General features: G+C 45.8%; 1 protein-coding gene across 1 annotated transcript in view; it reads right to left on the minus strand.

Annotated features, from left to right (window-relative positions):
• LOC123371173 overlaps positions 1 to 14462 on the minus strand; it is a 71129-nt gene that overhangs the window by 14653 nt on the left and 42014 nt on the right. Inside the window, exons 8-15 of the mRNA XM_045018472.1 lie at positions 10759 to 10784; positions 10300 to 10415; positions 8965 to 9125; positions 5728 to 5753; positions 5269 to 5384; positions 3938 to 4098; positions 704 to 729; positions 243 to 358 (exon numbers count right to left, since the gene is read on the minus strand). Of these exons, the coding sequence (XP_044874407.1) occupies positions 243 to 358; positions 704 to 729; positions 3938 to 4098; positions 5269 to 5384; positions 5728 to 5753; positions 8965 to 9125; positions 10300 to 10415; positions 10759 to 10784 (748 nt within the window). The remainder of the gene's footprint in view (positions 1 to 242; positions 359 to 703; positions 730 to 3937; positions 4099 to 5268; positions 5385 to 5727; positions 5754 to 8964; positions 9126 to 10299; positions 10416 to 10758; positions 10785 to 14462) is intronic.

Below are 14462 nucleotides of genomic sequence, written 5' to 3' on the forward strand. Positions count from 1 at the left end.
TGACCAAAGATCAGGAGTCTGGAAAGGAGTCTGGCGTGAAAAGGCTCCTTTTAGCACCCAGGGAATGGGAGAGCAAAGCCCACTCCCCAAATGGAGAACATTGTGAGCATCGGCAGAGGTCAGTAACTGAATGGATAACAGGTGTAGTTACACAGATACATTGTTTTAATCCTCTCGCAAATCCAGATGATAAGTGAGGTGCTCCCAGAGGCACAGGCAGAGGCAGAATTTCCATTACTCACTTTTGTTTTTCTTGGAGCCGACCTGCACAATCCATGTCTGGTCAGAAGATGCTAAATGCTTCCCACTTCTCAGTCCAGGGTCAAGTGACTCTTTTGAAGACATGGAAACTTCAAATCTAAACATAACATTTAATCCCATCACTCCTGCACTGCTGCATCATAAAACCAAGTCAACCCAGAGAGAAAGCGCCTTTAGCATGTAGCTCAGAACTTTAACTGGGAAGGGGGAGTAGGACCTCTCCAAATGGCAGAGGGAATTCCTAAAATGATTTTCCCTTTCATTCCCTAGCATGAATGATCCACCCTCCTGAGGAATTAAATCACTTTAGTAAGAAGTGAAACACCCCCGCGCCTTGGGGACAGAGGGACAGTGACTGTGACTGACCTGGTCTTATTTTCAGCTTGCAAATATGTTGTTTGTGAGCTTGACATAGTGCAGTGAAAAGCAACTCCCAACTCACCTTTGCCTAAGGCCTGCTACGTCCACCTAAAAGGGAAAATCAAAGACAACAAACTTCAGATAACTTGTTGCTAAGGGTTCCTCTGTTTTCCAAGTGAAGCCCAGTTAACTTAAAATCAGTTAGCAAAACTGGTGCCCAACACTGTGGATGTTCTTCATTTGATTTAAACTTCCTTTTCCATGATAAAACTTGAACTGATGTCAGTGTAAACCCCTGTGGAGTTTGGTAGCTCCTGCAGCACTGAACTGAGCCTCCTTGGGGTCCTACTCTCTGGACTACAGCAACACTGGCTCCAGGTCCTCTGGACACCATTTCCCAGCCTGCTTAGGGAGCGGAACAGGGACAGAACAGACTCAAAACTCCTACAAAAGCCAATGGGAAGTTTTGGAGGGCTTGATTTCTACAGAGTTTTCTGAGCCAATGAGGTGTCAGGACTACTCAGTCCCTCAATGGGAGGAAACAAGGCTGCCTCAGAGGTGAAGGGATTGTTCTGTTTTTCACTTTGGGGCTGTTTAAGTTTAGAGCTGGGATGGGGAGAGGAGCAACATGGCCTAGGAAGTTTGTACTCAGCTTCCTCTCCCCATACACAGGGCCCAGGGGACTTTGAACTATGATGGGATTTAGTATGTCATCACGGAGTGCCAGCCCTGCAGAGACCAGTGATCAGGGAGACAGAGAACCATTCTGGCATTAGCTACTTAGGGCCTGCTGTCACCCCCACAGGACTCCAAACCAGAGACACAGGAAAGGACCCAGCCTCATCCGGCAGTGAAAGCCTGCAAGGCAACACCTTTATTTTAAATATATATACAGGCCTGCCCACCTTCACATTGCTTCAGCACTCATTGCAGGACTTGTCCTCAGCATCTCATCTGCCTGTTCGGGTGCTAAGAAGGGAACTGGGAGTTGTGTGCAATGGGGAATGCCAGCAGGTGGGTAATTTGTGATTTTGTTCATGTTTTAGTTCATCTTAACCCTGTCCTTCCTTAGAGCCTTTGTTTGCTGTCCCCAATAATGTCCCCTGTATCACACTGTTCTTTCTGAGTTCAGCATTTCATTGCTTGGGATTTTGTAGGAAAGGATTTTATTGTTCATTGCTGGGTTATATTCCTTGTGAACAGAACGGTGGAATTAATTGTTTTCCCAAGGACAGCATACTTGTGTCCCAGGCACAGAGAAGTGTCACCTTGGTGGCGACATCAGGTACCAAAATAAAGAACTCAGGAGCCAAATCCAGAACAAGGATGGAGGAGAATCTTCTCCGATTAGCAGGCAGTAGTTTGGTGGCTTCAGCCATGCCAGGGGAGAGACACTACATGAACTTGTCACCCACAAAAGCTAATGCTCCAATACGTCTGTTAGTCTATAACAGGGGTCGGCAACCTTTCAGAAGTGGTGTCCCGAGTCTTCATTTATTCACTTTAATTTAAGGTTTCGTGTGCCAGTAATACATGTTAATGTTTTTAGAAGGTCTCTTTCTATAAGTCTATAATATATAACTAAACTTTGTTGTATGTAAAGTAAATAAGGTTTTTAAAATGTTTAAGAAACTTCATTTAAAATTAAATTAAAATGCAGAGGCCCCCAGACTGGTGGCCAGGACCCGGGCAGTGTGAGTGCCACTGAAAATCAGCTCGTGTGCCGCCTTCGGCACCCGTGCCATAGGTTGCCTACCCCTGGTCTATAAGGTGCCACAGGACTCTTTGCTGCTTTTACAGATCCCGACTATGGGCTGGATGAACGGACGGTAAGGTGGATAGAAAACTGGCTAGATGGTCGGGCTCAACGGGTAGTGATCAATGGTTCCATGTCTAGTTGGCAGCCGGTATCAAGTGGCGTGCCCCAAGGGTCAGTGCTGGGGCCGGTTTTGTTCAATGTCTTCATTAACGATCTGGAGGATGGTGTAGACTGCACCCTCAGCAAGTTTGCAGATGACACTAAACTGGGAGGAGTGGTTGATACGCTGGAGGGTAGGGATAGGATGCAGAGGGACCTAGACAAATTAGAGGATTGGGCCAAAAGAAATATGATGAGGTTCAACAAGGACAAGTGCAGAGTACTGCACTTAAGACGGAAGAATCCCATGCACTGCTACAGACTAGGGACCGAATGGCTGGGCAGCAGTTCTGCAGAAAAGGACCTAGGGGTTACGGTGGACGAAAAGCTGAATATGAGTCAACAGTGTGCCCTTGTTGCCAAGAAGGCTAATGGCATTTTGAGTTGTATAAATAGGGGCATTTCCAGCAGATTGAGGGATGTGATCATTCCCCTCTATTCAGCACTGGTGAGGCCTCATTTGGAGTACTGTGTCCAGTTTTGGGCCCCACACTACAAGAAGGATGTGGATAAATTGGAGAGAGTCCAGCGGAGGGCAACAAAAATGATTAGGGGGATGAACCACACGACTTATGAGGAGAGGCTGAGGGAACTGGGATTGTTTAGCCTGCAGAAGAGAAGAATGAGGGGGGATTTGATAGCTGCTTTCTACTACCTGAAAGGGGGTTCCAAAGAGGATGGATCTAGACTGTTCTCAGTGGTAGAAGATGACAGAATAAGGAGTAATGGTCTCAAGTTGCAGAGGGGGAGGTTTAGGTTGGACATTAGGAAAAACTTTTTCACTAGTAGAGTGGTGAGGAACTGGAATGCGTTACCTAGGGAGGTGGTGGAATCTCCTTCCTTAGAGGTCTTTAAGGTCGGGCTTGACAAAGCCCTGGCTGGGATGATTTAGTTGGGTTTGGTCCTGCTTTGAGCAGGGGGTTGGACTGGATGACCTCCTGAGGTCCCTTCCAACCCTGAGATTCTATGATTCTATGACTAACACGGCTACCCCTCTGATACTTGTCTGTAATAGAATTCCAGACATTTCTGTGTTTTGGGAGAGTGACAAAAAATATTCCTCTCCCATTTCAAAGTTGTAGCATCCTAGTTTTTATATGAGACGGAAGGGCAATTACTGGTAGGCTGAAGCTCCAGACAAAGTGGAAATGATAGCTGGGGACTTTGACTCGGTTGGAGAACAATGGGGTTAGACCTTATTTGTTAATATTGTAACAGAGAAAACATGTACATTTGAGTTCTCCCTTAGTGTATAACAATATGCAGACCATGGGACCAGATACAGCGCCCAGACTTCCTACTGACTCACCCCAGGGCACTGCGTCAAGCCATTTGAATTTATGGAAGTGGACTTCCTCATAATAGTTTGCATATTTACACTATATAACCAATATCTACCTGGTTGTCCTCAGCTTCCTCCACTGATGGATTCAGAGTGGGAGGTGTCAGGTCCCGAGATGTTTCACTGATACCACGTTTCAGAGTTTGCGTCTCTTCAACAACATGACTTGAAGCCCCATTCTGCTTCTCAGACACATTCTCTCCAGCACTTTCTCTCTCTAGGAGCAAAATTTTTTCTGGTGTTACTCAATCCTCCTCTCCTCTGAGGAATCCTCTCTCTGCTGACAGCCCCTTTCTCTGCTGCCAGATGGTACCAGCATCTCTCAACACATGTCACCAACAGTGTCTGCTACCAAACTCACCACTCCACCAAATTACTGAGCCCAAGAGTCACTTTTACCTTGATATTTTGACGACCTCCCTAGGCCAAGTTTGATGGCTACCAAGAGCCAGTAATTACAGATTTCAAACCCAGAAAGGATCATTGTGATCACCTAGTCTGACCTCCTGTGGAACACAGGCCAGAGGAATTTCCCAGAATAATTTATTTGGAATTAGAATAGACCTTTTTCATTTTTTAAAGGTATATCTTGTTTTGTAGACTGTGAGAATCCACCTCAACCCTTGTCAATTGGTTCCAATGGTTAGTTACCATCCCCTTTAAAAATGTGTGCCTTATTTACAGTTTAAATATTTCTTGCTTCAGCTTCTTAGATCTTATTGTAGCTTCATCTCTCAGGCTGAACCTGTCCAGGCCATGCTAAAGAAAGGGTCTTCCCATAATTATTGTTTTAGGGTCACCACGAGGCTCCACATTCCCAGAAGTGACCTCTAATTATCCCAGAGTCCTTCCTCGGAAAGAGGTGACACACAGGCTGCCTACTGGAGAAAAGCGCATTTTCTGTGTTGTGTCAGTCTGTTGTCCCTCCTGCCTAGCCCAGACACTGTCAATAATTTGGCGCCTGATTGGAGGTCCTTCCCAAAGTGAGAGGCTAAGTTTGTGCCATTTTCTCATGCTCCCTTTCATTTTGTCTTTTCACTCCGAACATTCTTTGGTTAGGAAACGTGGCTTTTACTGAACTCCCTTGTGAATCCCCACATTGGCATTGGAGATATCTAAGCTGAGGCCAGCATTTCCCTGAACTCTGACCAAAGATCAGGAGTCTGGAAAGGAGTCTGGCGTGAAAAGGCTCCTTTTAGCACCCAGGGAATGGGAGAGCAAAGCCCACTCCCCAAATGGAGAACATTGTGAGCATCGGCAGAGGTCAGTAACTGAATGGATAACAGGTGTAGTTACACAGATACATTGTTTTAGTCCTCTCGCAAATCCAGATGATAAGTGAAGAGCTCCCGGAGGCACAGGCAGAGGCAGAATTTCCATTACTCACTTTTGTTTTCCTTGGAGCCGACCTGCACAATCCATGTGTGGTCAGAAGATGCTAAATGCTTCCCACTTCTCAGTCCAGGGTCAAGTGATTCTTTTGAAGACATGGAAACTTCAAATCTAAACATAACATTTAATCCCATCACTCCTGCACTGCTGCATCATGAAACCAAGTCCCCAGAGAGAAAGTGCCTTTAGCATGTAGCTCAGAACTTTAACTGGGAACGGGGAGTAGGACCTCTCCAAATGGCAGAGGGAATTCCTAAAATGATTTTCCCTTTCATTCCCTAGCATGAATGATCCACCCTCCTGAGGAATTAAATCACTTTAGTAAGAAGTGAAACACCCCCGCGCCTTGGGGACAGAGGGACAGTGACTGTGACTGACCTGGTCTTATTTTCAGCTTGCAAATATGTTGTTTGTGAGCTTGACATAGTGCAGTGAAAAGCAACTCCCAACTCACCTTTGCCTAAGGCCTGCTACGTCCACCTAAAAGGGAAAATCAAAGACAACAAACTTCAGATAACTTGTTGCTAAGGGTTCCTCTGTTTTCCAAGTGAAGCCCATTTAACTTAAAATCAGTTAGCAAAACTGGTGCCCAACACTGTGGATGTTCTTCATTTGATTTAAACTTCCTTTTCCATGATAAAACTTGAACTGATGTCAATGTAAACCCCTGTGGAGCTTGGTAGCTCCTGCAGCACTGAACTGAGCCTCCTTGGGGTCCTACTCTCTGGACTACAGCAACACTGGCTCCAGGGCCTCTGGACACCATTTCCCAGCCTGCTTAGGGAGTGGAACAGGGACAGAACAGACTCAAAACTCCTACAAAAGCCAATGGGAAGTTTTGGAGGGCTTGATTTCTACAGAGTTTTCTGAGCCAATGAGGTGTCAGGACTACTCAGTCCCTCAATGGGAGGAAACAAGGCTGCCTCAGAGGTGAAGGGATTGTTCTGTTTTTCACTTTGGGGCTGTTTAAGTTTAGAGCTGGGATGGGGAGAGGAGCAACATGGCCTAGGAAGTTTGTACTCAGCTTCCTCTCCCCATACACAGGGCCCAGGGGACTTTGAACTATGATGGGATTTAGTATGTCATCACGGAGTGCCAGCCCTGCAGAGACCAGTGATCAGGGAGACAGAGAACCATTCTGGCATTAGCTACTTAGGGCCTGCTGTCACCCCCACAGGACTCCAAACCAGAGACACAGGAAAGGACCCAGCCTCATCCGGCGGTGAAAGCCTGCAAGGCAACACCTTTATTTTAAATATATATACACAGGCCTGCCCACCTTCACATTGCTTCAGCACTCATTGCAGGACTTGTCCTCAGCATCTCATCTGCCTGTTCGGGTGCTAAGAAGGGAACTGGGAGTTGTGTGCAATGGGGAATGCAGGCAGGTGGTAATTTGTGATATTGTTCATGTTTTAGTTCATCTTAACCCTGTCCTTCCTTAGAGCCTTTGTTTGCTGTCCCCAATAATGTCCCCTGTATCACACTGTTCTTTTTGAGTTCAGCATTTCATTGCTTGGGATTATGTAGGAAAGGATTTTATTGTTCATTGCTGGGTTATATTCCTTGTGAACAGAACGGTGGAATTAATTGTTTTCCCAAGGACAGCATACTTGTGTCCCAGGCACAGAGAAGTGTCACCTTGGTGGCGACATCAGGTACCAAAATAAAGAACTCAGGAGCCAAATCCAGAACAAGGATGGAGGAGAATCTCCTCCGATTAGCAGGCAGTAGTTAGGTGGCTTCAGCCATGCCAGGGGAGAGACACTACATGAACTTGTCACCCACAAAAGCTAATGCTCCAATACGTCTGTTAGTCTATAACAGGGGTCGGCAACCTTTCAGAAGTGGTGTCCCGAGTCTTCATTTATTCACTTTAATTTAAGGTTTCGTGTGCCAGTAATACATGTTAATGTTTTTAGAAGGTCTCTTTCTATAAGTCTATAATATATAACTAAACTATTGTTGTATGTAAAGTAAATAAGGTTTTTAAAATGTTTAAGAAACTTCATTTAAAATTAAATTAAAATGCAGAGGCCCCCAGACTGGTGGCCAGGACCCAGGCAGTGTGAGTGCCACTGAAAATCAGCTCGTGTGCCGCCTTCGGCACCCGTGCCATAGGTTGCCTACCCCTGGTCTATAAGGTGCCACGGGACACTTTGCTGCTTTTACAGATCCCGACTATGGGCTGGATGAACGGACGGTAAGGTGGATAGAAAACTGGCTAGATGGTCGGGCTCAACGGGTAGTGATCTATGGTTCCATGTCTAGTTGGCAGCTGGTATCAAGTGGCGTGCCCCAAGGGTCGGTGCTGGGGCTGGTTTTATTCAATATCTTCATTAACGATCTGGAGGATGGTGTAGACTGCACCCTCAGCAAGTTTGCAGATGACACTAAACTGGGAGGAGTGGTTGATACGCTGGAGGGTAGGGATAGGATACAGAGGGACCTAGACAAATTAGAGGATTGGGCCAAAAGAAATATGATGAGGTTCAACAAGGACAAGTGCAGAGTACTGCACTTATGACGGAAGAATCCCATGCACTGCTACAGACTAGGGACCGAATGGCTGGGGAGCAGTTCTGCAGAAAAGGACCTAGGGGTTACGGTGGACGAAAAGTTGAATATGAGTCAACAGTGTGCCCTTGTTGCCAAGAAGGCTAATGGCATTTTGAGTTGTATAAATAGGGGCATTTCCAGCAGATCGAGGGATGTGATCATTCCCCTCTATTCAGCACTGGTGAGGCCTCATTTGGAGTACTGTGTCCAGTTTTGGGCCCCACACTACAAGAAGGATGTGGATAAATTGGAGAGAGTCCAGCGGAGGGCAACAAAAATGATTAGGGGGCTGGAGCACACGACTTATGAGGAGAGGCTGAGGGAACTGGGATTGTTTAGCCTGCAGAAGAGAAGAATGAGGGGGGATTTGATAGCTGCTTTCAACTACCTGAAAGGGGGTTCCAAAGAGGATGGATCTAGACTGTTCTCAGTGGTAGAAGATGACAGAACAAGGAGTAATGGTCTCAAGTTGCAGAGGGGGAGGTTTAGGTTGGATATTAGGAAAAACTTTTTCACTAGTAGAGTGGTGAGGAACTGGAATGCGTTACCTAGGGAGGTGGTGGTTCCTTAGAGGTCTTTAAGGTCGGGCTTGACAAAGCCCTGGCTGGGATGATTTAGTTGGGTTTGGTCCTGCTTTGAGCAGGGGGTTGGACTGGATGACCTCCTGAGGTCCCTTCCAACCCTGAGATTCTATGATTCTATGATTCTATGACTAACACGGCTACCCCTCTGATACTTGTCTGTAATAGAATTCCAGACATTTCTGTGTTTTGGGAGAGTGACAAAAAATATTCCTCTCCCATTTCAAAGTTGTAGCATCCTAGTTTTTATATGAGACGGAAGGGCAATTACTGGTAGGCTGAAGCTCCAGACAAAGTGGAAATGATAGCTGGGGACTTTGACTCGGTTGGAGAACAATGGGGTTAGACCTTATTTGTTAATATTGTAACAGAGAAAACATGTACATTTGAGTTCTCCCTTAGTGTATAACAATATGCAGACCATGGGACCAGATACAGCGCCCAGAATTCCTACTGACTCACCCCAGGGCACTGCGTCAAGCCATTTGAATTTATGGAAGTGGACTTCCTCATAATAGTTTGCATATTTACACTATATAACCAATATCTACCTGGTTGTCCTCAGCTTCCTCCACTGATGGATTCAGAGTGGGAGGTGTCAGGTCCTGAGATGTTTCACTGATACCACGTTTCAGAGTTTGCGTCTCTTCAACAACATGACTTGAAGCCCCATTCTGCTTCTCAGACACATTCTCTCCAGCACTTTCTCTCTCTAGGAGCAAAATTTTTTCTGGTGTTACTTACTCAATCCTCCTCTCCTCTGAGGAATCCTCTCTCTGCTGACAGCCCCTTTCTCTGCTGCCAGATGGTACCAGCATCTCTCAACACATGTCACCAACAGTGTCTGCTACCAAACTCACCACTCCACCAAATTACTGAGCCCAAGAGTCACTTTTACCTTGATATTTTGACGACTTCCCTAGGCCAAGTTTGATGGCTACCAAGAGCCAGTAATTACAGATTTCAAACCCAGAAAGGATCATTGTGATCACCTAGTCTGACCTCCTGTGGAACACAGGCCAGAGGAATTTCCCAGAATAATTTATTTGGAATTAGAATAGACCTTTTTCATTTTTTAAAGGTATATCTTGTTTTGTAGACTGTGAGAATCCACCTCAACCCTTGTCAATTGGTTCCAATGGTTAGTTACCATCCCCTTTAAAAATGTGTGCCTTATTTACAGTTTAAATATTTCTTGCTTCAGCTTCTTGGATCTTATTGTAGCTTCATCTCTCAGGCTGAACCTGTCCAGGCCATGCTAAAGAAAGGGTCTTCCCATAATTATTGTTTTAGAGTCACCACGAGGCTCCACATTCCCAGAAGTGACCTCTAATTATCCCAGAGTCCTTCCTCGGAAAGAGGTGACACACAGGCTGCCTGCTGGAGAAAAGCGCATTTTCTGTGTTGTGTCAGTCTGTTGTTCCTCCTGCCTAGCCCAGACACTGTCAATAATTTGGCGCCTGATTGGAGGTCCTTCCCAAAGTGAGAGGCTAAGTTTATGCCATTTTCTCATGCTCCCTTTCATTTTGTCTTTTCACTCCGAACATTCTTTGGTAAGGAAACGTGGCTTTTACTGAACTCCCTTGCGAATCCCCACATTGGCATTGGAGATATCTAAGCTGAGGCCAGCATTTCCCTGAACTCTGACCAAAGATCAGGAGTCTGGAAAGGAGTCTGGCGTGAAAAGGCTCCTTTTAGCACCCAGGGAATGGGAGAGCAAAGCCCACTCCCCAAATGGAGAACATTGTGAGCATCGGCAGAGGTCAGTAACTGAATGGATAACAGGTGTAGTTACACAGATACATTGTTTTAGTCCTCTCGCAAATCCAGATGATAAGTGAAGTGCTCCCGGAGGCAAAGGCAGAGGCAGAATTTCCATTACTCACTTTTGTTTTTCTTGGAGCCGACCTGCACAATCCATGTGTGGTCAGAAGATGCTAAATGCTTCCCACTTCTCAGTCCAGGGTCAAGTGATTCTTTTGAAGACATGGAAACTTCAAATCTAAACATAACATTTAATCCCATCACTCCTGCACTGCTGCATCATGAAACCAAGCCCTCAGAGAGAAAGTGCCTTTAGCATGTAGCTCAGAACTTTAACTGGGAAGGGGGAGTAGGACCTCTCCAAATGGCAGAGGGAATTCCTAAAATGATTTTCCCTTTCATTCCCTAGCATGAATGATCCACCCTCCTGAGGAATTAAATCACTTTAGTAAGAAGTGAAACACCCCCGCGCCTTGGGGACAGAGGGACAGTGACTGTGACTGGCCTGGTCTTATTTTCAGCTTGCAAATATGTTGTTTGTGAGCTTGACATAGTGCAGTGAAAAGCAACTCCCAACTCACCTTTGCCTAAGGCCTGCTACATCCACCTAAAAGGGAAAATCAAAGACAACAAACTTCAGATAACTTGTTGCTAAGGGTTCCTCTGTTTTCCAAGTGAACAGGGGCTGCTAACAGGGAGTTTCGCAAGGGAGTTCTCCAGGTGAAGGAGGAGCTAATACAGCATCTGTGGGGTAAGTGACTGTCTGTAGTGTGTGTTTGTTTGTGTTTGGGGGTTACTTGCTGTGTGCTGAGCTTGTGTTTGTCAGTCTGTTTGTTTGTTTGGTTGTTTGAGGGACCGTGTGCTCTGGCTGGCAGTTGGAGGCAGGTTTGAAAGCTCGAAGCCTCTGGTAATTGGCTGAGCCTTAATCAGTGGGCGGGGCATTCACTCAGGCCAGGGCTTTATAAAGCCGCGCACAAGCAACCAGGGGCTGCTAACAGGGAGTTTCGCAAGGGAGTTTAGAAGGGGAGTGGGAAGGGAGCGGGAGTCCCTCGCCGGCCGTAACCCCTTCCCTGTGGCCCCCCCGTAAAATCCAAAAACCTGTAAACCAAACTATATTCCAAGACTACTTCCGTAAACCACCCTTTCACTAACTAGGAGACAATGCAGGCAGAAGCCCAGCAGCAGAGTGGGGACTCTCCAGTTTATTGCACTGACTGTCGCATGTATGATTACCTGCCCTGGGGGCGGGTGGCGTATGTGTGCAGTCGGTGCAAGGAGCTCCTGGCCCTCAGAGACCATGTACGGACTTTGGAGGCCAGGGTGGCGGAACTGGAGGAGCTGAGAGAGGCAGAGAGGTATGTTGATGAGGCTTTCCGGGACACTGTAGAATTGTTCCACCTCCGCTTAGACAGCTCCTGTGCTGTTGAGGAGGAAGAAGGGCCCAGGGAAGTAGAGCAGTCAATGGGAGCAGAGGGAAACCTTCCCGCAGTTGGGACCCTCCTTCCAGATGGTGCTGGGGTTACCTCTCGCACTGAGGTTGCCTCTCCGGGGGAGGGAACTCGAGTTTCTAGGAAAAGGCAGGTGTTAGTAATGGGAGATTCGATTATTAGAAATGTAGATAGCTGGGTCTGTGATGACCAGGAGAACCGTATGGTGACTTGCCTGCCTGGTGCGAAGGTTGCGGATCTCTCGAGGCATCTAGATAGACTTATTTGTAGTGCTGGGGAGGAGCCAGTGGTCGTGGTACATGTAGGTACCAATGACATAGGGAAGGGTAGGAGAGATGTCTTGGAAGCCAAATTTAGGCTGCTAGGGAAGAGACTGAAATCCAGGACCTCTATGGTGGCATTTTCAGAAATGCTCCCAGTTCCATGCGCAGGGCCAGGTAGGCAGGCAGAGCTTCAGAGTCTCAATGCGTGGATGAGACGATGGTGTAGAGAGGAGGGGTTCACGTTCATTAGGAACTGGGGAAACTTCTGGGATGGGAAGAGCCTATACAGGAGAGATGGGCTCCACCTAAACCAAAGTGGAACCAGACTGCTGGCACTAAACATTAAAAAGGTTGTAGAGCAGTTTTTAAACTAGGAGAAGGGGGAAAGCCTACTGCTGCAGAGGAGCGTGTGGATCGGACACAGACTTCTCTTAGGGGAGAGTCTGATGATAGAGAATCTCCAGGTTATAGTCAGGAGCAGAGGAATGAGAAGTATAATGTAAGGGCCGGATCAGATGATAAACAGTCACATAAAAAAGAAATTGGCACATCAGAAAAAGGCAGGCTAATAAACAGGGACAAGTTTTTAAAGTGCTTGTACACAAATGCCAGAAGTCTAAATAATAAGATGGGTGAACTAGAGTGCCTTGTGATAAAGGAGGATATAGATATAATAGGCATCACAGAAACCTGGTGGACTGAGAGCAATCAATGGGACACAATCATTCCGGGGTACAAAATATATCGGAAGGACAGAACAGGCCGTGCAGGGGGAGGAGTGGCACTATATGTTAAAGAAAGTGTAGATTCAAATGAAGTAAAAATCTTAAGCGAATCCACAGGTTCCATAGAGTCTCTATGGATAGAAATTTCATGCTCTAGTAAAAATATAACAGTAGGGATCTATTATCGACCACCTGACCAGGACAGTAATAGTGATGATGAAATGCTAAGGGAAATTAGAGAGGCTATCAAAATTAAGAAACCAATAATAGTGGGAGATTTCAATTATCCCCATATTGACTGGGAACATTTCACTTCAGGACGAAATGCAGAGATAAAATTTCTCGATACTTTAAATGACTGCTTCATGGAGCAGCTGGTACGGGAACCCACAAGGGGAGAGGCGACTCTGGATTTAATCCTGAGTGGAGCGCAGGAGATGGTCCAAGAGGTAACTGTAGCAGGACCGCTTGGAAATAGTGACCATGATACAATAGCATTCAACATCCCTGTGGTGGGAAGAACATCTCAACTGCCCAACACTGTGGCCTTTAATTTCAAAAGGGGGAACTATACAAAAATGAGGGGGATAGTTAGACAAAAGTTAAAAGGTACAGTGACTAAAGTGAAATCCCTGCAAGTTGCGTGGGCCCTTTTTAAAGACACCATAATAGAGGCCCAACTTCAATGTATACCCCAAATTAAGAAAAACAGTAAAAGAACTAAAAAAGAGCCACCGTGGCTTAACAACCATGTAAAAGAAGCAGTGAGAGATAAAAAGACTTCCTTTAAAAAGTGGAAGTCAAATCCTAGTGAGGCAAATAGAAAGGAGCACAAACGCTGCCAACTTAAGTGCAAGAGTGTAATAAGAAAAGCCAAAGAGGAGTTTGAAGAACGGCTAGCCAAAAACTCCAAAGGTAATAACAAAATGTTTTTTAAGTACATCAGAAGCAGGAAGCCTGCTAAACAACCAGTGGGGCCCCTTGACGATCAAAATTCAAAAGGAGCGCTTAAAGATGATAAAGTCATTGCGGAGAAACTAAATGGATTCTTTGCTTCAGTCTTCACGGCTGAGGATGTTAGGGAGATTCCCAAACCTGAGCTGGCTTTTGTAGGTGACAAATCTGAGGAACTGTCACAGATTGAAGTGTCACTAGAGGAGGTTTTGGAATTAATTGATAAACTCAACATTAACAAGTCACCGGGACCAGATGGCATTCACCCAAGAGTTCTGAAAGAACTCAAATGTGAAGTTGCTGAACTATTAACTAAGGTTTGTAACCTGTCCTTTAAATCGGCTTCGGTACCCAATGACTGGAAGTTAGCTAATGTAACGCCAATATTTAAAAAGGGCTCTAGGGGTGATCCCGGCAATTACAGACCGGTAAGTCTAACGTCGGTACCGGGCAAATTAGTTGAAACAATAGTAAAGAATAAAATTGTCAGACACATAGAAAAACAAACTCTTGAGCAATAGTCAACATGGTTTCTGTAAAGGGAAATCGTGTCTTACTAATCTATTAGAGTTCTTTGAAGGGGTCAACAAACATGTGGACAAGGGGGATCCGGTGGACATAGTGTACTTAGATTTCCAGAAAGCCTTTGACAAGGTCCCTCACCAAAGGCTCTTACGTAAATTAAGCTGTCATGGGATAAAAGGAAAGTTCCTTTCATGGATTGGGAACTGGTTAAAGGACAGGGAACAAAGGGTAGGAATTAATGGTAAATTCTAAGAATGGAGAGGGGTAACTAGTGGTGTTCCCCAAGGGTCAGTCCTAGGACCAATCCTATGCAATTTATTCATAAATGATCTGGAGAAAGGGGTAAGCAGTGAGGTGGCAAAGTTTGCAG

Source organism: Mauremys mutica, chromosome 5 (genome assembly GCF_020497125.1).
Source record: "Mauremys mutica isolate MM-2020 ecotype Southern chromosome 5, ASM2049712v1, whole genome shotgun sequence".
Lineage (NCBI taxonomy): Eukaryota > Metazoa > Chordata > Testudines > Geoemydidae > Mauremys > Mauremys mutica.